The sequence below is a fragment of the Perca flavescens genome, chromosome 2 (genome assembly GCF_004354835.1).
Source record: "Perca flavescens isolate YP-PL-M2 chromosome 2, PFLA_1.0, whole genome shotgun sequence".
In the NCBI taxonomy this organism is placed as follows: domain Eukaryota; kingdom Metazoa; phylum Chordata; class Actinopteri; order Perciformes; family Percidae; genus Perca; species Perca flavescens.
In genome coordinates this window covers 39,795,594-39,820,558 of record NC_041332.1, presented here as the reverse complement: position 1 = coordinate 39,820,558, position 24,965 = coordinate 39,795,594, and the positions used below count along the sequence as shown (strand labels likewise).

At 41.5% G+C, this 24,965-nt stretch overlaps 2 protein-coding genes across 3 annotated transcripts in view; one reads left to right on the top strand and one right to left on the bottom strand.

Moving 5' to 3' along the window:
- The window catches only part of kdm2aa (lysine (K)-specific demethylase 2Aa), a 53,814-nt gene extending 38,184 nt beyond the window's left edge, over window positions 1–15,630 (top strand). Inside the window, exons 17-25 of the mRNA XM_028594406.1 lie at window positions 4,298–4,333; window positions 4,545–4,653; window positions 4,861–5,466; window positions 5,597–5,762; window positions 6,612–6,863; window positions 6,973–7,136; window positions 8,029–8,175; window positions 13,026–13,244; window positions 15,246–15,630. Coding sequence (XP_028450207.1) covers window positions 4,298–4,333; window positions 4,545–4,653; window positions 4,861–5,466; window positions 5,597–5,762; window positions 6,612–6,863; window positions 6,973–7,136; window positions 8,029–8,175; window positions 13,026–13,244; window positions 15,246–15,427 — 1,881 coding nt within the window. The 3' untranslated portion in view covers window positions 15,428–15,630. The remainder of the gene's footprint in view (window positions 1–4,297; window positions 4,334–4,544; window positions 4,654–4,860; window positions 5,467–5,596; window positions 5,763–6,611; window positions 6,864–6,972; window positions 7,137–8,028; window positions 8,176–13,025; window positions 13,245–15,245) is intronic.
- Window positions 14,538–24,717, bottom strand: spcs3 (signal peptidase complex subunit 3). 2 transcript variants are annotated; one of them, XR_003694008.1, is made up of 6 exons: window positions 24,454–24,717; window positions 22,601–22,674; window positions 20,907–20,983; window positions 20,522–20,637; window positions 17,881–18,063; window positions 14,538–14,555 (listed from the first exon to the last, which is right to left on the bottom strand). XR_003694008.1 is itself a non-coding variant. In XM_028594393.1 (5 exons), exons 1-5 carry the CDS (start codon window positions 24,594–24,596, stop codon window positions 17,931–17,933), a joined length of 543 nt encoding a protein of 180 aa, XP_028450194.1. In that variant the 5' UTR covers window positions 24,597–24,717; the 3' UTR covers window positions 17,817–17,930. The 2 variants fall into 2 exon arrangements, 1 of the variants encoding a protein (XP_028450194.1); XM_028594393.1 differs by lacking the exon at window positions 14,538–14,555 and having other exon boundaries at window positions 17,817–18,063.
- Between the last annotated feature and the right edge of the window lie 248 nt (window positions 24,718–24,965).

Genomic DNA, 24,965 nt, shown 5'->3' with positions numbered 1-24,965 from the left:
AGAATTGGGTCTCTCTCAAAATGTTGCACTAAGTCTATTAACCATTTAGGCCTAAAACGCCTGCTAAAAAAGGCCTTTTTATGCCTAAGTACTTTTCTGTAAACCCCCTCCCAAAACCTAAGGGTTTCCAGAAATATTTGTAAAAAGCTTACTAAAATCTTAATTTCTCAGGCTCTATAGCAGATAAAAACATTAAATAAAAAGCATTTGAGAGCTTACTTCTTTGGCTTTCAACTTGACTGACTTTCTTGGCCATAATCTTCAACTGCATTTAAAAAAATCTATAAACAACAAAAATGACGCAGATGCGTGTTCAGGTCTTAAAGGTAAACGCACACATATGTGTGATCAGGTTTGAATGGGTTAACCCGCCGTTTACACAAACACACTTGGTTGCAGACATGTGTCAAAGCTAATGGGTATTGTGTGTTTCCTGTCTGTTTGTTTTTCATAATTTTTTTTTTTTTTGGTTGCTTTATTTATTTATTTTTTTTAATTAATTTAACTCCGTCAGTCATCAGGCAGTGATGAACCGTTGGCTGCCGGCCACCAGCAGCACATCCGTCCCCATGGCCCCCTGGTCCTTAGACTGGGCCCCGGGCCCTCTGCTACCATAGGGGGTCCTGTGGGCACCCAGCAGGATGGGGAGGTGGTCCGCTGTGGTTTCTTCCCTCCTCCTTCTCTTCCTTCCTGCTCTTCCTCCTCAGCGTCACTTCTATTGGTGGCGGCCCCTCTGCCTTCTCAGCCAATCAGCTCGAGACTGGTGAGAGGTGCCGCCTACTTCCTACTCTATACATTCACCCGTCTGTCAAGTGCACCCCACCCCTTCTTTCCATTCCACCCTTTCAAGAGAACAGACACAACTCTTGATATAAATTGTACTATTCAAATGATATTGTTACGGACAGAGAATGATTTCCTGTTTAAGATTTCTGATTTCATAGTTTATACAAGAGTAGTGCCTCTTCCCCCAGGCTGTTTTTGTTTTGGAGCTGCATTTAGCTGAAATGGTTTTTATGCTGTTTTCCCTTCTCATACTTTATAAATGATTTTTTTTTTTAGTAGACAAGGTGAAGCCTGGTTTTAAATAAAGACAATACGCTCTTTGATTTGTCAAACCCACCCTTTTCTCCAGGTTTGGGTAATTTTCTGACTGACACTGCATATGTACTAATAGGCTTCGGGGACATTTTTACAGTCAAAAGTGGTTTCCAGTAACTTTTTTATAAATGTATTATGTTTGCTCCTAAAGGGAAAATTTGTGTCCAATCAGTATTGGTGGTTTATGAAGTCTATTGAAGAAATACATTCTCCAGTGCGTGCTATATTGACTAAGAAAGCAAGTTGTCCTGCGTGGCAGCCGTGCCTACATGTACCTGGAGGCATTGCGTGCAAGCGGTGAGTTCGCAAAGCTCTCTTAGCTTTGTAGTAAACACCGTTAACTCACAAAATGTCAAGAAATGTAATATTCTTACACCTTACCAGAAAAATACAACCACACACTATAATTTCAAGTTTGTCCTTTTCACCGAACTATGACCAGATTTTAGTAATGTATGCATTTCCCCCACAGTCTCTCTCTGCTATCCCGACTGCTCATTTTGCTGATAGAAACATAGCTAGTTTGCAATACAAGAGAAAAAGAACAAGGAAGTTTGTGAACAACATAGCGCCCCCCAGCTAGCAAACCTGAAGTAACACTCTGGGCCATATCTTGAACCCAGTGCAATTGACTTTGTACACCAACGCATGTATCATTCCTATTTTGCACCTGACCCACAGCGGACTTTTCCCTGCACAGACGTCCTTTGGGAAATTAGGGAATGAACTTGCGCTCCCGGGGGCGGTTCAGCGAAAAGCGGAGGCGTGTTCAGGCGCGTTCCCTGGTGCTATTTTGCAGTTTCAGAAAACAATTCTGCCACAGACCAGGAAAAACCTGGTCTAAAGTCAGTAGCGCGTTATTCAGATGCTATTTTAGGGCGCATGCTTGGCCATAATGTAGCATGTGCACAACGCCGCATACACTTTGCTTCTCTCATCTACACGGACGCAGCAGTTCCCATTTTTGCAAACCATACATAATTACAAGGAAAAATATTACTGAAAATGCGCTTCAGGTGTTTGGATAGGTCAGGAGGCACTTTACAGCACAGTCCTCAAAAAGTCGCAGCATTCTTTGTGGCTGGTTGTGTTTTACACATTTCCATAAATCATGGATGTGTTGATGACAAAAATTAGGAAATATTAGAGGACTTAAGGAGACGTGATGTTTAACTACGGCGGGATTGGAAACTTGAGGGTCCGGGAGTGGCAATGCGCTATGCGCTCCTGGTGGAGCAGGTGGACGGAGATGGAGTGGGGGGAGGAGGAGGAAGGGGCACAACAGGAGCAGGTGGTGCGTTTGGAGGCCCACGCTCCATGGCTGCAGCAATCCTCTCCAGACTTGAGGAGATGCGCCCGAGAGGCTGCAGCAACATCGTCACCCGGCCAAGACGGACATTTATTACTTTGCCGCATCTCGGACAGCTCCCGCTGGCGTGCGCCAGGCAAATCCGCCGTCATAATAGCAATCCGCCATGGAACAAGCGCGCGCCTGCTCTTAAAGGGAATGTGAGATGACGCTCTGATTGGTTTATTGCACGTTACGTCCAAACCACACCTAGCTACTTCAGACCAACCCATTTTAGATTTGTGTCGGGCGCAAGACTCATTTATCCCGCCGGTATAATAGCAACAGTGTCCGAGATCCGCCCACAAAACTACTTGCGTTTGATAGTTGCGTTTCAGATCGTTGAAATAGGGCCTTCTGTACACCAGTGACCGTGACGTCACTTGAGCACATTTTGCAGCTCTTTTGTCTAAGAGACAGAGAGAACACTGAACAGAACTGCAGGCTTTTTTCACACATATCCCTTACCCACATATAGAGATAAGGTTGAAAATCTGTATTTTCCGTTAAGATTGTAAAGATTGTTTGTTTTTTTTCTTTTATTTTCATCACTGCAGTAACGGTCTTGAATGACTTTCTGTCAATTGGTAACTGGGAAAGGGTGTTGAGAAATAGTTGATTGAGTTTGAGTTGGTGATTATCCTTGTTCTCAAATATCAAAATATAGATGAAAGCAGCTTTTCTCTGACTACAGCCATGTTCCTCAGCAGAAAGTCCAAAACAATCTCATACTTGTCTCATCAATGTTGTAACAAATGCTTGTTTCAGATGTTAACGGTGTTTCAGATGTTGAAGGCATGTGCCAGTCTGGTGCCACACACACACACACAATTAACATGTTTAAATATCAATAACAGAAATTATAGGAATATTCTCTTTATTGTGCCATTGTAGCTCTGTTATACAGTATGTTCAAGCTGTACATGTCTCAACCGTTCACTAAAAAGATTTTGTTTGAGGGTCTATGTTATTTCTTGGTAAAAAGTACTTGAATGTGTCAAAAGTTGAAATGATGACTGTCAAATTTGGATGTTATGCATATAAATATTAGACTTTTGAAATTACAGTGTGATTGTAAATCAGAACACTTGAATAGTCACACTTTTTGAACTCAACATAACTTGTAAGTAGTTTTTGGAGAGGTTTCACATTGAAATGAGATCAAACGGTGTAAGATTTATATACTTGTACCATAACCATAGTACCTCTACTAATGCCATATATTAATTTAGTGGTGAAGAGTTACAAATAGTTAGTCTGTATAAGATTATCAGTTTTTGTTTTTCAGGGGTTGGTTTGGTATATTGTATAAGCATGATGCTGTACTCTAAGGTGGTCTGATATTTAAAAAAAAAAAAAACACTAGTGGCAGCAAAAGAAGCACTACATTACTTCATGTTATTTCTCTTCAGCTTGTTTTGTGATGTTCTATTCCTCAACTATATTTCATGTTTATGTAAATATACTTTGACTGATGAGTGTGAGTAGCTAGATGATAGCAGGAGTATCAGTTCTGGGTAAATTTGTCCTTTTTTGATTAACAATAAAACGTATTTTGCCATGGCTTTAAAGTCTTTCCTGATAAACCTTCAGAGGCTTTTTTTCTTCCTTGCCAGCAATGAACATATTGGCAAAACATTTTTTTCCCCCTTCAGATTACAGATAGTTTGCAGGTGCACAATCTTGTTGAACTTTACCACAACATAATGGCAGCTTCTGTCCAAATTGCCATTAATGCAAAGCACAACACTGCCAACTAAATCTGAAAGAAGCCTACTGTGAGCTAATTGAGATTATTTGTCAGTTTAAGTCACTTCTGATATTGACATTTTTTTCTTTTTTCGATAGCAGTCTAAAGGAGACAAAGGTGAAGGCCTTCCATTGGTGAGTGTTATCTCTACTTTAACCGGTTTATTTTTAAATACTCTTAATTCAAGGTCTAACAATTTCTGTTTTTAAAACGGTTTGTTTTTCACTATATTTCATACTGTCCTCATTTTCTTTGTCATTCTGTGTCTCTTTCCTTTTATGTTTTTGTTATTCTTTCTACATTCAGTTCTTACCACCTTTTCCTTTTTTTCCCCTGCATATCCAGAAGCGGAAATCTTCCTCCCTGTTGGATGCTCGTATGGCTAAGATTTATCGACGACAGAGACACAGCCGCGATGGAGACGACTCTGCCAGTGATGAGGATGATGATGAAGGTTTGTCTGTGTTAAAAGATTAACCTGAAGCACATTTCCGCTGCCTACTGCGTGCCAGTTAATTGTTTTGACTGGTATTCACCAACAAAATTATTTGAAATCTGAAAACAAAGTACTTGAATTTCATTGCCCAGATATCTTTTGTTGTGATGTGATCACCTTGTTCTGACCTGAATGCTTGTCCCATCCGTACATCCATCTCTGCAGCCTGTCAGAGAAGAAAGGGGGCACTCCATGCCCGAGGGGGGGGCCACTCTTCCAGGAGGGGGTTTGGTGCCAACAGGAGAGGCCTGCTGAGAGGAGGCTCGGCCCACAGAGGAAGCAGAGGAGGGCTCATGACTCCCGGCTCTTCCTCTGCCCTCAAGCTAAAGCGAGGGATGGGCATGAGGGAGGGAGGACGGAGGGGACGAGGGGTAAGGCTGAGGGGAGGCTCCAGGATGCAGCGAAGAGGGGACGACTCCGAGGAGTCAGATGATGATGACGATGACGACGATGACGAAGACGACGACGACGAGGACAGTGAAGACGGAGACAAAGAACGAGCGCATCGTCGATGTAGGAGGAGGCGCAGGACGGATGATGAGGATGAAGATGAGGACAGTGATGGGCAGGACTTTGACCCTGAAGAGGACGAGATGGACACGCTGGAAGATGAAGAGGAGGAGGAAGAGGAGGAGGTGGAGGAGGAAGGGCGCTGGGATTCAGATCCAGAACCCCCAGTCCTCCTGGTGTCGGATCTGAATGATGACCTGCTGGGTGGCTCCTATCTCACGGTCACTCTGCAGCGCCCCCACAAGGCCAAGAGACACTCTGGTAAGACTTCAAATTCTACAGCTACATTATAATCGGTTTAGATTAGTGTGTGTTCACTTTCCATAACTGAACTGTAAAGTAAAAATGAATAAGTTAAAACTCCCAACAATGACCTGTTGTCGCTGCTCAGGCTCAATTGTTCCAAAGCTAGAAGCAGCCATGGGTCTGAGGACAGCTGCTGGGGGTGCTGGTGGTCAGCAGGGCTTCATCCAGAGAAAGACAGCTCTGTCCAAACCTTCACGACTCAAGAGCGCTGACACCACAGCTGACGGCGTTACCCCAAGAGGGCCTGGCAGGTACAGCTCAACACATCTTCTGTCAAAGTTTATCATAGACCCATATCACAAAGCATTCCTCAAAGGGCTGTACATATAATAAAAACAGCAATCAGCAACATTAGCAAACCCATATAAAGTAAGAAAGTACTTACTAAAGCATGATTTATGGTTCTGTGGAGGCTCCACGTAGAGATTTCTCCGTAGCATGCAAGTGGCCAGAAGATTATACTTGTGCGTTGCTGTGTGTGTCGAGCTCTCTAAGAAAATAGCAGGGCCGGCCTGTGTGTGCACGTGGTAGAGCGGGTGACAGCAATTAGCTTCAGACAGTAGTGAATCTAGAGTCTTATGGCGCTTTTTCATTACATGGTACCTCCTCGCCTCGACTCTACTCGCCTTTTTTGGTTTTCCATTACGAAAAAAAGTCCCTGGTACCTGCTAACAGGTGCTTTTTTTTAGTACCTCCTCAGTCGAGGTTCCAAGCGAGCTGAGGCGAGCCGAGAAGGTGACGTGAAACCCTGCAGGCTACAGATTGGTCGGAAAGAATCGTCACTGATCACTGCATTGCTAGCGACAGACGGCATTTTTAAATAGTTTAGCCAGCGGTGTTTTTTTGCTGCCGGAGGCTCGACGCAGAGCTTTCTCCGCATGTGATGCATGCCTCCATTCCTCCACGTACCTATGTACGTAGCCACGGCGTGGATTTAACGCAGAATTTGTCCAATCTACTACCATATCCTTTTATTTCTTGGGAAATGAATAATCACAAACTGTGACTTTGTTCAACATACCAATGTAAGTAGAATGATTTAGACGGACAACAGCTGACCTCGTCAACCCAAACGCCATTTGATGTTTTTTAACTTATAGGCCACGTCTGCGGGGTAACCATGGCGACCGAGGCGCAAGAGGTCACTCAGCGACTTCTTCAGAGGAAGATGAAATTGCTGCTCCTCCTGCACCCTCGTCCCTGTCTCCTCCGTCCCTGCTGTCTCTGCCATCTTTTAAGGACGTGGGCAACGAGAGAGGAGGGGAGAAGGAGGTGTGGGTGTCTGTGTTCAGGTACTTGAACAGAGCTGAGCTGCTGGCCTGCATGATCGTCTGTAAGGCCTGGTACAAGTGGTACGTCACACTCTTTTATTTTACAAAGAGAACGCTCATCAACATACAGTATTGTCCTTAGCTGGTGAACAAGTGAATAAAACCAATCATGTCTCACTGTCCTGTGCAGGAGCTGTGACAAGCGTCTGTGGAGCCACGTGGATGTGAGCCGGTGCAGCCCGCTCAGTAACCAGGCCCTGGCAGGCATCATTAAACGCCAGCCCACCTCTCTGGACCTGTCCTGGACCCCCCTGGCCAAGAGACAGCTCAACTGCCTGCTCACCAGGCTCCCAGGTACAAACCCACACTAACACTCACACACACAGATACCCTTGTCCCTACAAGTGTCATTACTAGGGCTGTGCCAGGATGAGACACAATATTGGGTTCACCATAGTCTGCCTGTCATAGATTTGACAGACTTATCTCCATAGCACTGCGGAGGAAGGTCTGGCCCCCTCCATACATACACTCCTTTTTATAGGAGAAAAAACGGTCAGGGGTTGTTTGCTTTAAACCAATCACAATCGTCTAAGCTCCGGGCGCAAAAAAGGGGGAATCTGTAACTTAGTTTCAGGAAGGAACTTTTACTTAGAACTTTTGGTCGAACATTTGCACCCCGCTTAATAAATCTCCACGTACAATATTAAATGAAGTTAACTGTTTACACAATACAGTAACGTGAGCTATTTAAATTAGTATTTTCAGCGTGTAAGTGGGCATTCACACAGTTTCACAAAAACGCACGTCTTTCCATTCATTTTAAATGACTGTAGTGCGTTTAGGCTTAAGATGAGGGTAGACATTTCTTTGTTTAATATCATTAGAAGTAAAGTTAGGCTTTGCTGTCTGCTTCCAGACTCATTTTAAAGAAAGAAAAACGTGCTCGTTTAACACACTGAACTGCAGATGTGTGTCTTAGGCAAGTGGCAGGGAGAGAGAGAGAGTGGCGGTTTACAGGCAGCTTTTTTCCAACTGCAACTCCGCTACTCGCAGTCAACGGGAGGGTGATCTCTTAATGCTAATTTTGAGGTAAAAGCCAGACTCTGTTATGGTGGCTGCTGGTCTGCACTTGTGAACTGATATCACAAGACAACTTTTCACCTTGATGCAAAATATTGTCATGTTTTAGATCTCGTCACACATCTACTCATTACACCCCCTCTCTCTGTCTTTGCATCTTCAGGTCTGAGGGAGTTGAGGGTGACTGGTCTGTCCTGGTCCTGTCTGTCAGCCATGGTCTCTCCCACTCTGCCCTACCTGCGGCTGCTGGACCTGCGCTGGTGTGAAGGCATTAAAGATGCCCAGATTAAAGAGACCATCACCCCGCCTGGTCAGTAGCAGCAGAAATGAGCAGCCTCAAAGCTCAGTGACTGTACACTTGGGCTTTTGGTGTTGCATGGAATACAGCTCCTCACTTGCGTACTGGTATTTTCCTGGAGTGCACTGAGGTTATTTCCTCGCCTGCGTCGGTTTGGTATCTTGGTGCCTGGCTGTGCGCCCCTGTGTGAGGGGAGATGTGGTTGAGGGTGTGGGGAAGCCAGTCCAGTAATGTTGGTGCTAGGGTGAACGATTTTGGAAAATAATCGGGGAAAAAAATAAATTGCGATTTATTTACGTACTTTATTTACACTTTACCTGAAGGTATCTACATAAGAGTGACATGACACTGTCATGAACGTGTCATAAACATTATAAACAAGTCATAAACGTTCAGGACATAACACTTATTTTAGTAAGTGTCATTCAGTTTTTGTCATGACAAGTTAGGGTTAGGGTTCATGTGTCATGACAGTGTCATGACACTCTAATGTAGATACCTTTCAAGTAAAGTGTTACCCTTCTTTTTAGTTCATTTAATTCACCGATTGTTGTCAGTTATTTTTGCATGTAAAAATAATCATGTCAAATCTGACTCAGCCAACCTGTACGCATTTTACGTCGTAGATACGCATTGTGACATCAAAATACGGTGATACCATTTGTCACTTTTAAACTACGCGAAAATCGGGTGACTGCATGCTCTGAGTTCACTCGTTGACGTAGCCGTCTCAGTCTAACTCTTGATGGCAGTAGGCAGCTAAAACTTATGGCTAAAACACTGTAGCAGCCACGAGCATGCTGGGAAAAAGAGAAGAGTTCAACCAATCACAGCGTCGGGTCCCTTCCTCTAATGTCAAGCGGGGATATCGGCTAATATATAATATCTATATAATATCGGTAAAACGAAAGCATCAGATTAAAGTGTTACTCCTTCCTCATTCCCGTTTAGTTTGGTTGGTTTCCCCCATATATCTATGGGTTTCCCCAAGGGAGGACGGTGCTTGCAAAGGTAAACTGATTTGATGTAGAAAGGTGAAATTAATTAATTTACGTAGCCTACCTGTCAACTTTGGAGAAATATTATTTATTTATATTATTAATAAAGCCTTGCATTTATAAAGTCTTGGATTTCGTTACAAAAGTATTATATTTTGTTGCCTTTCCTATGATTTAAGTTCATACCGTAACAAAATTAACTGTTACTAATGTAGGCTAATTAAAAACTGACCGGAGCCCGTCGCTGAACGCACCGGACCGAGACACAAAGTAAACAGGCCTCTCTGACCGGTACCGGGGGGGTTAGCGGTTAAACTGAGCGGAGGATGTGCGGAATGTGTCGGTGTCTGTCGGACCTTGGCTGGCCGCTCGGTGCCTTCAGACAAAGCTCAAGCTAACAGGCTTATTAGCTAGCCAAACACCGAGCTGTGACATCTGCAAAGAGCGCATCAATCTGCCCGGTGTGCGTAACAAACAGAGCGAGCAGCCGCCAGACTCTAGCATCTGTTGATCCGTGCAGGACTTCACTGTGAGCGGACTGTTTAGAGACTATGTGACCGGCAGGCATCGTTAGCGGTTCGCTGCTACTGTAGCAGAGCTGCAAGGAAACGCTGAACTGAGCGGTGTGTTTTCAGTGTTAAACACTGCTGCAGGTGTTCATGCACGACTGTTGGTGGTGATTTCGAGAGGTGGAATACTTACTCAGATCATGTATTGCAGTAAAAGTAGAAAAAACAGTGTTGTAGAGTTAGAAATTACTTGTCAGTTACACGTCCTGCATTCAACATCTTCCCTGTGTAATAGTACAAAAGTATTATCAAAATATACTTAAAGTACCAAAAGTAAAAGTGCTCATTATGCAGTGTAATTTATTTTATTGGATTATATTATGATCCAATTAATTGTATTAAATATGACTGATAATTTAAATAAAATGTTTTATTTAATTCAAGTAGCCTACTTGAACATAATTATTTTCTAGGGTTTAAAATGTATACAGATTTGACATTTAATGGCACATTTATTCCGCGTGCGTGTCGACTTTGACAATAAATCCGTAAGTTGCTACTCAAAAAAGTTTGTCAAGGTTGGCAGGTCTGCTGACTGAATTAAACAAGAGATAAAAGAAATGCAGCAAGTGTAAAAGAGGCCGCACTTTCATTTCATTTATGGCACTGTGGTGGTATTTAACTACAGATAGTTATTGATTAAATTCTATTTATAGTATCAAATCATAACATAGGTTATCTCGAGACACTTTACAGATAGAGTAGGTCTAGACCACACTTTATAATTTACAAAGCCCCAACAATTACAGTAATTCCCTCAAGAGCAAGCAGTGCGACAGTGGCGAGGAAAAACTCCCTCTTGGGAAGAAACCTCGGACAGACCCAGGCTCTTGGTAGGCGGTGTCTGACGGGCCGGTTGGGGGTGTGATGAACAGTGGCAATAATAGTCACATTAATAATGGAACAGTGACTGGATGTAGCAGGAAGCAGCAGGGTTCAGCAGGAAGCAGCAGGAAGCAGCAGGAAGCAGCAGGGTTCAGCAGGAAGCTGCAGGAAGCTGCAGGGTTCAGCAGGAAGCAGCAGGAAGCTGCAGGAAGCAGCAGGGTTCAGCAGGAAGCAGCATGACATTGCAGGGCACCGCTGAGCTCACCAGGGAGTGCAGCAGGACCACGGCGACAGCTGGAACCAGGATCTTGGTGCCAACGTTCTCCAAGGAAATACGCTGGGGGAAAAAAACATAAGGACTCCGGGGAGTAAACTCCCCAGAAGCTAGGATTAGTAACAAGCATTTCTGGGACGGGATACACACAAATAGTAATAGAAAGGGAGAGCAGCTCAGTGTGTCGAAGGAAGGAAGTCCCCCGGCAGTCTAGAACTATAACAGCGTAACTAAGAGAGACAGGTCATAAGGAGAGTTAGCTTTTTCGGGCTTAGAACTCTCCCCCTGCCAGATCAGGCTTGGCTGGCCTGCCTCCCTCTACTTTGTTATGTATTATTACTCTAACAATTATGAAGAGAAGCAGGTGGGCCAGTTAGGTGAACACTGCAACTCTTCACTCCCTAACTATAAGCTTTATCAAATAGAAGAGTTTTAAGTTCATTCTTGAAAGCGATTACAGTTTCCAGATCGGGAGCTGGTTCCATAGGAGAGGAGCCTGATAACTGAAGGCTCTGGCTCCCATTCTACTTTTAGAGACTCTAGGTACCACCAGTAACTCTGCATTCTGGGAGTGCAGTGCTCTAGTGGGACAATAGGGTATTAGGAGCTCTTCTAGATATGATGGTGCTAGACCATTTAGAGCTTTGTAGGTCAAGAGAAGGATTGTAAACTCAATCCTGGATTCAACAGGAAGCCAGTGCAGAGAAGCTAATACAGGAGAAATATGATTTCTTTTCTTAGTCCTTGTGAGAACACGCGCTGCAGCATTCTGGATCAGCTGGAGAGTCTTAAGGGACTTATTTGAGCAACCTGACAGTAGGGAATTACAATAGTCCAGCCTGGACGTAACAAATGCATGGACTAGTTTTTCAGCGTCGTTTTGAGACAGGATATTCCTAATTTTGGCAATGTTACGAAGATGAAGAAAGGCTGTTCTTGAGGTTTGTTTTAGATTGGCATTAAAGGATATATCCTGATCAAAAATAACTCTGACTGTAGTGCCGGAGGCCAGGGCAATACCATCCAGAGTAACTATGTCTTTAGATAATGAGGTTCTGAGGTGTTTAGGTCCCAGTACAATAACTTCAGTTTTGTTAGGGTTTAACATCAGAAAATTATAGGTCATCCAGGATTTTATATCTTTTAATGCACGCTTGAAATTTAGCTAGCTGACTGGTTTCGTCTGGTTTGATTGACAAGTATAATTGGGTGTCATCCGCATAACAGTGAAAGTTAATTGAGTGTTTCCTAATAATATTGCCTAAAGGAAGCATATATAAGGAGAATAGAATTGGTCCAAGCACTGAGCCTTGAGGAACCCCATGGCTAACTTTAGCGTACTTGGAGGATTTATCATTAACATTAACAAATTGAGATCGATCAGAGAAATAGGACTTAAACCAGCTTAGAGCAATTCCTTTAATGCCAACCAAGTGTTCCAATCTCTGTAACAGGATTGTATGGTCAATAGTGTCAAATGCAGCACTAAGATCTAGTAAAACAAGAATGGAGACAAGTCCTTTGTCTGCAGCAGTTAAAAGGTAGTTAGTAATTTTCACCAGTGCCGTCTCTGTGCTAAAATGCTTTCAAAATCCTAATTGAAAGTCATCAAATAAACTATTGATATGTAGAAAGTCACATAACTGATTAGCAACCACCTTCTCAAGGATCCTGGAGAGAAAGGGAAGGTTAGATATAGGTCTATAGTTGGCTAAGACCTCAGGATCGAGGGTGGGTTTTTTCAGAAGAGGTTTTATCACAGCTACTTTAAATGACTGCGGTACATAACCTGTTAATGGAATGGATCATTGTGATGACAAATACAATTGTGCACATTACACACAGAAAACATGAAGACAGTAGGATCTTCAACATTATACCTGTCTGAGCTGTGAAATTCCCATTCCAAACAGTAAGCTTCCTCTGAAAAAAGAAACTCTCCACAGGACTGCGTCATGGCGGGGAGGGTCTTGTGGTTAAATGGGATGAAAGTAGTGAATGCTGGACATGTTGGACAGACTCTACTATGCAGAATATAATGTATTCTTTATGATCTCACCACGTTTTAAAGTGCACCAGTCGAGCACAGCCCCCAAATTTCCAAAAGGGCGTAGTTGGCATGATAATCTGCACCATGCCTCTAGGATGCAATCTCCATATTTTGACCATTTCTATCACCTCTGTCTGTTCCTGTAGGTTCAGAGTCGTCCCGCAGCAGACTGAGGAACATGGTGACACTGCGTCTGTCTGGTCTGGACGTCAGTGAGTCCACTCTGAGGCTGCTTCAGCGCCATATGCCCCAGCTGGAGAGACTGGACCTGGCTCACTGTAAAGACATAACCGACTCGTGTATCGCACTGCTGGCAGCAGCCGGGACTCACAGCCGCAACAGTCTCACGGAACTCACACTGGCCGGTGGGTATTTGAGCACAGGGCCTTTCATCTAGCAGGTTCTTTGATAGGAGTTAAAACTTATTATCATTCTTCTTTTATGATGTCTAGCTCACCACTCCTTAGGTTTAGAAGTCCTTATAAAGGACTATGACTTACAAGTTCATACTATCAGTATCAACTGCCTGATGATTCTTTTTATCAATTTTATGTTCTAAATGTTTGTAAATGATTGCTTTGTTGTTTTGATATTTTTTAAACTATAATACTACATCTAGCAACATATATGTAGATATTATCATCGTATGCCTTTCTTTATTTTAATAATATTATTTTGGTCTTATTACTGGTGAAATATTACAGTATGCTGTAAGACGGAACAGATATGATCAAAGTTGGGCGCATGCAAAGCCGATTTCCCACAATGCAATGCCGGCATTCATTTCAGAGAATCAGACAACGATCAGCGGGTCTTTAACGCCAGTATCGCTACAATAAACATATATATAATCAGTGGTTTTGTCACAGCAACAACACGTTGCTAAGCTTTGTTCCAGTAAGTTATGAACCGTAATAACGTTTTAAAAAATCTGCGTGTAACTATGGTCCTGGTAGGCTTAAATTGACTTAACAGCGCCACCTGCTGTTGAGTGCAAATTACAGGAAATTTGTTAGTAAATTTACCTGCATTTGTGTGTAGATCTGAGGGCATTTGTGTGTGGATCAGCAAGGTGGAAAATTAGTGCCAAAAGTCACGTGACAGTTTTTTGTACTTGTAGGATTTTTTTTTTGTACTTGAAGGATATTTTTTTTTTCGTACTTGTAGAATTTGTTGTGTACTTCAAAGATTTTAGTTTGTACTTGCAGGATATTTTTGTCATTGAAGAAATAAGTTTCTTTGTATGTGTAAAACATACTGTATTTGTTTGATAGGTAGATTTGTTATTTGCAGAACAAAATGCATTAGCTTGTGAATGATGTTTTGTATTTGCAAACCACACTGAGTTTGTTTGTGAATCGTTGGGTGTGAGTAAAACACGTCGTGTGTGTGTGTGTGTGTGTGTGTGTGTGTGTGTGTGTGTGTGTGTGTGTGTGTGTGTGTGTGTGTGTGTGTGTGTGTGTGTGTGTGTGTGTGTGTGTGTGTGTGTGTGTGTGTGTGTGTGTGTGTGTGTGTGTGTGTGTGTGTGTGTGTGTGTGTGTGTGTGTGTGTGTGTGTGTGTGTGTGTGTGTGTGTGTGTGTGTGTGTGTGTGTGTGTGTGTGTGTGTGTGTGTGTGTGTGTGTGTGTGTGTGTGTGTGTGTGTGTGTGTGTGTGTGTGTGTGTGTGTGTGTGTGTGGCATGATTCTAACTCCATAGAGGACAACTACTGAAAACTCCTGAAATTGCAATCCGCTTGAGAGAAAAGACTCTTGTAGAGACTTTTGGATTTGTTGAAACTACCAAATCACACGCTCCACTCGCGGTTGTAAAGCGATGTTGTACAGTGATGGTTCTTTTTAGAGCTGTAATCGGGACTTAAAAGTTTGGCCTGACAAGGCCCGAGCCCGACAGAATTCAGCCCGAGCCCGACAAGTACATTTTGATTGACAGCTTTTTAAAAGCCTGAACCCGTTTACAGCCCGACATTCAAATGTGCACACGCACACAGCTCTTTTGCCATATATTTTTAACATAATTTATTCATGACTAATGTAGGCTATAGGCCACTTGGAAGTTGGAACAAAGAAATAAAATACTCTAAGTCCTCCAGAGGCCAGCCTCCGTTTCACCTCCTCAGCATCCATTTTTGTGCTAATTGAAACTCATCACCTGACCGCTTATTTACCGTGCAAGCTTGTGTACAATGATAGAATTTAAGACTGAATCTGGTTCGGGCAAAGCTCTTCAGCTTTAGTTCTTTTGCCTCATCAGCTTCTTTTACCTCAACGATCTTTGGCAGAGTACAGACACCAGCTGCAGAGAGCACTTTAACCAAAGTTTTGTTTTGGATGAGAGCAGTTCCTGATGTCTGTGTCTGTGTGTCCAGGTTGTAGTGAGCTGACAGACGGCTGTCTGTCCTACCTGAAGCGACTTTCCTCTCTGACTCTGCTGGACCTCAGAGGCTGTAAGGGCATCAGCAGACGTGCCTGTGACGCCTTCATCTCTGACCTGTCCCATGTTGCCCTCTACTGTATGATGGAGGAGAAGCTCATCCAGCGCCTGGATTAACATGAACACTCGGTTAAAGCACACACAGGAGAGAATAAAACACCTTTTTGTGTAGGTTGTTCAAAACATGAAGCACACCAAACCTGGAGTTGGCCGTCAGAAACCCTAAACCTGAACAAACTGGCAGCTGTGGCTCCATAGCTCCTAAAAATCAAAATGTCTTCTAATACAACATGAATAAAGACTTTTACGTTTTGGTTTTCTTTTTTTTTCTTTTTTACTGTAGATGAAACTAAGCGAGCCGTTTCTCCTTGCCTCTAGTCTTTTGTGCTAACCTAGGCTAAATACTCAAACTTGAAATTGATATCAATGTTTGCATTTTTTTTATCCAAAATGTCAATTACTTGAATCACTGCCTGAATTGACTCCAAAGATTAAGTGACTTCTCAAAGGTTCACATTTAAAGTGCTCATGTTATGCTTATTTTCAGGTTCATAATTGTATTTAGAGGTTGTACCAGAATAGGTTTATATTGTTTAATTTTCAGAAAACACCATATTTTTGATGTACTACACATTGCTGCAGCTCCTCTTTTCACCCTGTGTGTTGAGCTCTCTGTTTTAGCTACAGAATGAGACCTCTCACTTCTGTTCAATCTTTGTTGGGAGTTGCACATGCGCAGTCCCTAAGTAAGGACTACTAGCCAGTCAGAAGCAGAGTATGAGGGTGTGCTACGCTAGCAGCTAGGCGAGCATTATAACATGTTACAAAGTGACTCATGTTTGTCTCTGGACTACAACAGCTGTTTGTGAACAGTGTTTTCTGTTGGAGATGGTAAGTCACTTTGGGCTATTTCACTTAGTAAACCTATAACATGCACAAAAAAGATATATAACAAAGGAAATGGAAAAGGCCAAAAAGCATAATATGAGTACTATAACTTAACCAGAAGTCTGGTTAAATATGAAACCATCTTAGTGTGTATAGACTGATGCAGGATGTAGCACTGATGAAAGAGATCTTGTTATTGGGAGTTTTAAAAGATGATTGTTCACTAAGCCTGAACAAATACAATGTATTATGGAGTGGTATTCTGTGTGTAAAGTGAATTCCAAGTGTATATAGGTTTTTTTTGTTTCACCCATTTTAAGAACAATTGAGTTTGTAAATTTTTTTCTAACCATGTGAAAACAAAATATGACTGGTTAAACTTTTTATTCGTAGCATTTGTTCACGAGCTAAAACAATGCGTTTCCCACATAAGAAATTATTTGGACTGCTGTGGTAGTTGTTATTTAGCCGTAATTTTACTTTCTCTCAAAAATCAAAGAGTGTATGTACATCCGTACCACCTTGAACACGTCTGATCTTGGAAACTAAGCCGAGCTGGACCTGGCCAGTGCTGTACGCTGTTTCACTTTAGTTTGTGGACAGCAGGGGGCGCTGCTTCAGCAAACATTGACAGACATCACTTACTATCCAGAGCATTGTCACACCCAACAGATTCTTCTGCACAAGATGTCTTGTCTCAACCAAAACCGGTTTAAAGAACATACAAGACTTATTTCAAACCAGTCAACATTTCTCATATACACCCTGAATCCATTCACTGGGATGGTGTTAACCGACAGCAGAGACCCCTGCGCCATTAAAAAAAGACCCAATCTTGAACTAGACTGGTCATTTCAAAGTCAATACTCCTCACTATTAAACCTGTATGAATGTTAACTAGAGATGTTCCGATACCGGTATCGGTATCGGCTCCGATACTGCCTAAAACGCTGGTATGGGGAAGTACTGGAGTTTATGCACCGATCCGATACCACATAATAAAGCCCTAAAGAAAATCTACATTAAAATAGTTTGTTCTTTTTCCGTTATAACTGACTGTCAAACTGGAGAATAAAAGAAAGTTCTGGGGCATTCATTGTTTGTGTTTGTTCATGTTTCACAAAGAGTTTAACCTGAGCCAGACCGACAACAAAGATAGAAATCATATCACATCCATACAGGGATAGTAGTATACAGCTGTTAAAACATAATGAAATATATGACACTCTGGTATCAGATTGGTACTCTGTATCGGCCGATACGCAAGTTCAGGTATCGGTATCGGGAAGCAAAAAAGTGGTATCAGGCCATCTCTAATGTTAACCTCTCAAACACAAACCGTATGTCAACACATTTTGGATATACAAGTTTTTCTGACTGACGGTGGATAAAAGCTTCTTTGTCTTGTTCACAGTGGGATTGAATTAGTTTCATTTTCAGGGTACAGTATAGAGGAGCGGTTGTTAGCACTGCACTTTTAAATGGACATGTGTCCTATCATGGCTGAAATCACACACATAATGTCTGCATGTAAGAACAGTGACAACTTGTTTGTGATTGGATGAATTGATCCTTTATCAACAGTTAACTCGTTTTTAAAAATTCTTACAAAGACACAGATGTTCCAATCTCAACTTTTATTACAAACCAAAAATTAATTTAGGGTTAGGGCTATGAAGAAGTGTGTGTGTGTGTGTGTGTTAAAACTGGCTGGGTGTGTGTTTCTGTCTGTCTAATAGCTCTTGGTGGTCTCATATGCATCTGGGAAAGGGAGGCTGACTTGTCCACTTCCAGCAACCAGAGGCAGGATTCCAGCGTTGGGAACAACGTTCCATGACAAAGTTAGCGTGATGTTCTTATTGGCCCTGGAGACAAGACAGACATGACAGTGAGTTAGCCCGTTCCATTACATAACAGATGTACAAACGTAAACCTGGGATTTTGAAATGGTATTCACAAGCTTTAATGAGTATGTGTAAACTGTGCTGTACTGTATGTGTTCTGTGTCTCTGGAGGAGCTGTGTATGAGATAATATCTCCGATGATGTCCAAAGGTTATGTCATCAGGGTTACCCCAGCTTGGGCAATAAGTCTGTGTGACTAATTGAAGGTGTGGGGTGAAATATGTGGACATTTGTCAGAGAGGGAGGCTCTACTGACAGATACCATTGAGTTGCATTACAGGAAATGTAGGATCCAGTATTTTTGCAAACTGAACCATACTGTTAACAAAACGTAAAGACATGTCAGCCTCGGCAGGTTAGATTACATCCATTCTTTTTTTATTTAGTCTCCTGTCAGAAAGTAAAGGGAACGTTGTAAGATCTTTAAAAAAGAAAAGCCTCTGAAGCAGCATCTAGACAATCACCAGACAGTTGAACTCTGCTCTGATACCAAGGCATGTGGTCCTGGAGGTAAACTACTGGAAGTGTTAATAGAAAAATACCAGAATGTTGCGTTTTGCACATACACTTCGGATATTCAAAAACACAGTCGGAGAACAGCTGCAAGCTCTCAAAGCCTTTCGGTTTCCTGACATCCTACATGACCAATGCCGAGGACTTGCTGCCTGCCATTAGAAATGAAAACACCTAGTGGTTTTCTCTGAATGGCTGCCAACTCTACAACTACATAGGACTATATTAAGGCGACGTGGCATGTTGTTGACTAGACCTGCAGCAGGCCAGGTGACCCTTAGGGCTCCTGCACACTGCCTGCGTGGCGTTTCTGTTGCATGGCGGCTGCCTGGATTTTTCGATGTTTTTGCACACCAGAAACGTGTCTGATGCGGCGATGCTGCTGCTAGCCTCGTCTGTACACATGTATGTTTCCCATTGATAAAATTAAATAATAGCGTGTTTTCAACTTTATTTTGTCAATATTTTTGTGTTTGGACATTTGTTTGCACATATTTCGAGAGAGAGAGAGAGAGAGAGAGAGAGAGAGAGAGAGAGAGAGAGATTTCAATTCCCTTTCCTGAGATAATAAAGTCCATGTTATTGTTTTATCAGAATCCAACTGAAATACAATTTAAAAAGGAGTTCAACAGATTTTGCTAAAATGTTAAAAGCATAGGCTATCCTGCAGTCCAGCATGCCTCTTTCTTTCATTAAATGTTTTTGTGTCAAAATGACATATAAACATCTTTTCATATTTTATTTTGCTTGGAAACGCTTCCAACACACTTGCGTGTCGTGTGAAAAATAGGCGTCGGCCCCATTTCTAGCATTCCCGCGTTTTTGGCGCCTGAGACGTGCGTGTCACGCAGGCAGTGTGCAAACTCTAACCTGTTAACATGGGAGCCAAAATAAAAATGGACACGCCACAGAGCCAGTGCACAGGAGCCCTTAGGAGTCCCGCAGTACAAACACTTACTGTCAGTGTCTTGGCTAAATGTGATTATTGGTGAAGCTTCAGGACCAGCCTGTTCCACTGGTTCAGCCAGAGTATTGTTGCATACATACACGTCATTTTGAACCTTACCTTTGAATATGGACTAAGATTGACAATATACTCTCCTGGTTCAGGTGATTACTTGACATGATAGTATTTTCATGTTGTAGCTGGTCGAGGGGATGCTAATTTATAATTCAGTGTGCTAATGTGCTGCTATAGCAGCGTGCATCGGAACAATGACTATTATTCGTCATACTTAATATTTCTTATTCTCCATCTTCCGCTACATTTTTTGTCCCGCTACTAGTCTTGCAGCATTACCAACACATGCGCAAAATAACACATCAAAACGTGCCGAATGCCTTTTTATAACCTGCTAGGTGTTGTATATATTTGACACCACAAACATAAAAAAACCACATCAATGCGTTTGGTTTTCTCTGGTGATGATACAGTAATATTTTGGCGATTGGACTCACCGTTTCTGAATAAAAGAAGGAACTTGAGAGGTATAATAATCATTAAATGAACATGTTTGACCTGTCTAAGATACCGTCTACCCCTCCCTCCTTCTCAAACAGTGGATTTAAGATAGCTCAGCACAGGTGTTACTAATGATATTAACTATATACCTGTGTTGACGATGGCCTTTGCTCAGCCATTAGACCATCAGGTGGCCTATGAACCTCAATGATACAGCTTACTTAGTACTGGTAATAATAGCACTGGGATGTGCTCCAAGTAGTCGGCACACTGTCAAAACGTCTTGTGATTAAACCAACATGATTTCTGATTACCCTAACCCTTTGATTAGCCCTTAACCATAACATTTCATCTAGCACCACTGTGTGTGTGTGTGTGTGTGTGTGTGTGTGTGTGTGTGTGTGTGTGTGTGTGTGTGTGTGTGTGTGTCTCTCTCTCTCTCACCGGAGTCCATTCCCGTCATCAAAGAAGAAGTATTTGGACTTCATGTCTCTGAGGTTCAGTTTGGTGTTTTCACCTCGAAGGACGATCTTATCCCACAGCACCACCTGGTTCAGAGACTGACAGACACACACAGACACACACAGACACACACACATTGAGATGAACAAAAACATGGACGTTATGACTTTCACAAAGGTAGAATATGTGGCAGAGCTATTCTGGATTGCTTTATATTGTATAGGTGTACCTAATAAAGATTGTACATTTTGGAATGTTGGCACTTTTTACCTACAGTACAATTTTACACTGGATAATGTGGAATAATATTAAAGATTTATATAATATTCGTGTGTGTGTGTGTGTGTGTGGGTTCACTACAACTTACATTGCTCTTTGTGCTGTACTCAGCAGACAGATAGAGAAACAGCTGTTTAACATTCCAGTCAAAAACTGGCTGCAAATGTAAGAAAACATTAAGGAACAAGAGAACAGATATTTAATTATGTTAATATGGACCACAGGGATCATATTAACAATAGGATTAAAGTGGTGGATTAACAGGTGCACTGATTTAGACAGGTTGCAGTTGAGTTTGAGGGCATTTTAATGCTTGGATGAAATTAAATCTCCACTTTATTGGAGTGGTGGCAGAAATCTCTCAGATAAACTGTTTTAAATTGTTTGAGTTTTTTGTTTCCATGTCCACAGGTTTTCAACACACAGTAAATATCTGAATACACCATGAAGAAACAGGGCAGTGTGTCAGTGATCCAGGAATATCAAGGTGAATATAATAAGTTTGTTATAACATTTTGAGTCTTAGTAATATCAAAAAATAAATGGATAGTGCAACATGAAAATAGCTCATTACTCCTCTCATCATTCTTTGTGTTACTTCAATAGAAAGGTATGTTCTTTTATGCTTTAGTTTTGGAACTACAGTTCCCATCATGCTTTGGGTGATGAAAACAGTTCACTGCTGCCATGGATTCAGTGGGTTACAACTTGAGCCCTGATGTGTTTAGCCTATATCTATTTATATATCATGGTAAATGCTGAATGATGATGGGATGATGGGTCAGCAGCTCCTGTCTGCAGTGAACCCATGGATGTACACATTTGTTGAAATAGACAGTGCTCCTATTAAAAAGGACTATCTCAACCCAGGGAAGATTTAAAGAATACCTTTTACTTCAGGACATTCTTTCACATGTATTTATTTAAGATTTTCTGTTCCAAATAGGTGAAAAAAACTGTCCCTTGTCAAATACAAAACTGTAACTTGAAACTTTTAATACCTGAAAGCTTTCGCAACCTGTGTAAGTCATGGGGCCCTATTTTAACGATCTAAGCACACAAGTCCAAATCCACTTTTGCTAGCTAAACGGTGGAAAAAAGGAACCGTGAGCTAGGCGCATGGTTAAAAAGGGTTGTACTTAGTGTCTTAATTAATCATAGGTGTGTTTTGGGCGTAACCTGCAATAAACCAATCAGAGGGTCATCTCCCATTCCCTTTAAAAGCCAGGCGCGTTTGGACCTTTGCTGAGCAGGGAGGAGAGAAGAAACTGATCTGCTCATGCGTGAAGTGAAAGTGCGCAAGCAGATCATATCATAATACTATTTCACATTGTAAAAAGGATCTTACTCTTTAACAGAAAGGTCGACCTCCTTAGAAATCCTTTCCATAATGTTGTCAGACACTTAGAATATTAATCTGAGCCTGTCAGTGGCAAAACGAGCACTTTTATGAACGTAAATACAAGCTGGACAATTCCCCTATTAACTTATATGTTAGCTTGTTTTGCCTCTGCCAACTAAAGCGTTCTTGTTTAATACTGGACCAATTTCAAAGATTGTTGTTCCCATCAGTCACTTAGACACAAAAACATAGGAAAATAGGGTCCAGGTTGAAAAAGAAACTGTAGTTACCCTTGAAGATTTGAACCTGGCAAACAAGTGGTACACTGGCCAACACTGGCTGCTGCTGGCTGTAACTAAAATAAGATTTATTTCTTGCTCTTACATGTACTGTTCTCTACGGTAAATGTCATTTTGAGTAGCAGTATTCTAAAAGGATATCAGCTGAGAGGTCAAAGGTGATGAAACCCAGATCACTGCGCTCTCTGGGTCCTGTGAAGTCATCAACATTCTTCCTGTCAAACAGAGAGAGAGAAGAGAGATGAAGGAAGTGAAGTGATGGAGAAACCAGGAAGAGTGAGAGATTTGAGGGAAAACATGCCTCCAACCTCAAGTGTAAGTTAAAACTACAAGAAGAAAGACGGAATGCAACTGTTGGTGAATACATTTAGAATAGAACGTGACTGAGGGTGAGCGTTTTGGGAGATGCTAAAATGAAAGAAACTGATGGGTTCGTATGACATTAGTTGTAACTTGTGTGTCACATCCACATTTGTTATATGCACTTTGTAATTTAGTTATTTAGTCGTTTAGCTTGAATTAGTTTTAACATCCTTATATGTACACATCCAGTTCATCTGTTACCATGAATTGCAGTTTTGTTTATTTTAACAGCTACATCCTTAGAGTACTGATTAGAGCTGCAAAGATGAATCAATTAGTTGTCCCCTATTGAATTAACGCCAATTATTTTGATAATCGATTAATTGGCTTGAGTCATTTTTTTACGGAAAAAAAATCCTCCGATTCTAGCTTCTTAAATGTGAATATGTTCTAGTTTCTTCACTACTATGACAGTAAACTTAATATCTTTGAGTTGTGGACAACACAAGACATTTGAGACATTTATAGACCAAACAACTAATTGATTAATTGACAGAATAATCAACAATGAAAATAATCGGTAGTTGCAGTTCTGAGTACTGAGTTACCTTTTGGTTAATGTTTTTTATTAGCCACAAGCCATTTTAGATTAACATTATTGTACTGTTGTCTGTTTTACAATGACTTGTTGATGATCTGCTTCCATTCTGGGGAAAAAAGGAAACTTTTCTGATTGCAGACTTTCTGATCACAAAAAAAATAGTTCATTTAGTTTAATAGTTTGGTACGGCTGATTAGAAAATGTCTGATACAGGTGTCAACATGATACCTGACATTTAGTACCTATATGAATGAATTCATAATAACAAATTAGCTTTTGATTTTAAATTTTTGTTTTTTCTTTTACTTTTTACATGCATTCACACAATGTAATTATTCACGCAAACTGGCATAGAAGTTTGCCTAAATGCAATATTGTGTAAAATTGACAATTCAGTGATCTAATTCAGGATCAAGCATTAGAATATACAGTATTACTGTATAAACATATACGTGTATCATCCATACTAGTTACCTGTTATGGCATGATATATTGTCTGCACCTTACTGTTATCTAGTTTTTTTTTAACCTACTTTTTGTTATCATATTTGCACTTTTCCAACTTTGTTTTGCAACTGCTGCACAGCGCTTTCCCTCGGGATAGATAAAGCTGTAGCTTATCTTAAGAATTTAGTGACTCTCAGTACTTGACAATTTGCTGGAATGATGTATCTGCATGTATATATGTGATGAATTCATTAGCGGATCTGAAAGCACTTCACATAACTGCTTGATTACAACAAACACGTCTGGCGTATAAGACTTTTCTATATTCACAGTTTAAAAACGATACAGACTGCTAAAACTGTAGTCAGGTATGCAATTCAAAGTCCCACAACCAGAGAGTTTAAGCACAGTAGATTTCAAACTGGAAGTGTGACCATCAGAAGGCCCCCCTCCTGCAAGCTCTTCCTCTTTATACACCAGTAGCACCCAAAAGCACCTAGCACCAGTAACGTTAGTCTTTGGACTGCTGCTTGTTCTTGTGCATTAAAACGTTAAGAGCGCATTACATGTTACTACAATACAGTCTAGCACGTTAAGTAAATGCTAACAGCTGTTACACATGATGGTCGACAAATAATCTTACAGCATGACTTTAGAGACGTGGATGTCAGCAGGAACTCTTCTGTCTTTGAACGCTGTCGTGACGAAACAGCCAAAAGTTAAGGCCGCCATGACGCTCAGGGAGAAGGCGAACAAAGAGTTAGCTCTCGACAGAACCGTATTCATCTTTAAATAGCACGAAAATAATGACAATTACAGTATTTCAACAAGAGACGTATCGCACAAGATGTGCGCGGTTGCTAGTTACTGTGTACAGAAAGGAAACGTCAAGTTTCTTAGAATTAATACGTACTTCCTGTTCATGCGTTTCAGAATAAAACGTTATGCAAGTAAGTAATGCAAGATACAAGGAATGCTTTTGTATGAAGATACACTCTTTTGAAAACTAGATTTTAGTTGCGTGCGTTCACACAGTCCATGAAAGAATCGCTCCTTAACTAACGTTTGTAACAGGCTGATAAAAACTATAGAACACAATTCTCAGTCTGTGAAGGTTCTTGGCCCTCCAGGTCATATTGTGGTCTTGTTGTTGCT

Excerpts from the sequence above, each read along its gene's own strand:
- spcs3 (XM_028594393.1), bottom strand. The coding sequence starts at position 24,596 with ATGAATACGGTTCTGTCGAGAGCTAACTCTTTGTTCGCCTTCTCCCTG. Across the intron at positions 22,675-24,453 it reads CACGTCTCTAAAGTCATGCT|GAAGAATGTTGATGACTTCA; the intron begins GTAAGATTATTT and ends TCTGTTTGACAG. Across the intron at positions 18,064-20,521 it reads GATGACGGGAATGGACTCCG|GGCCAATAAGAACATCACGC; the intron begins GTGAGAGAGAGA and ends TCTTGTCTCCAG.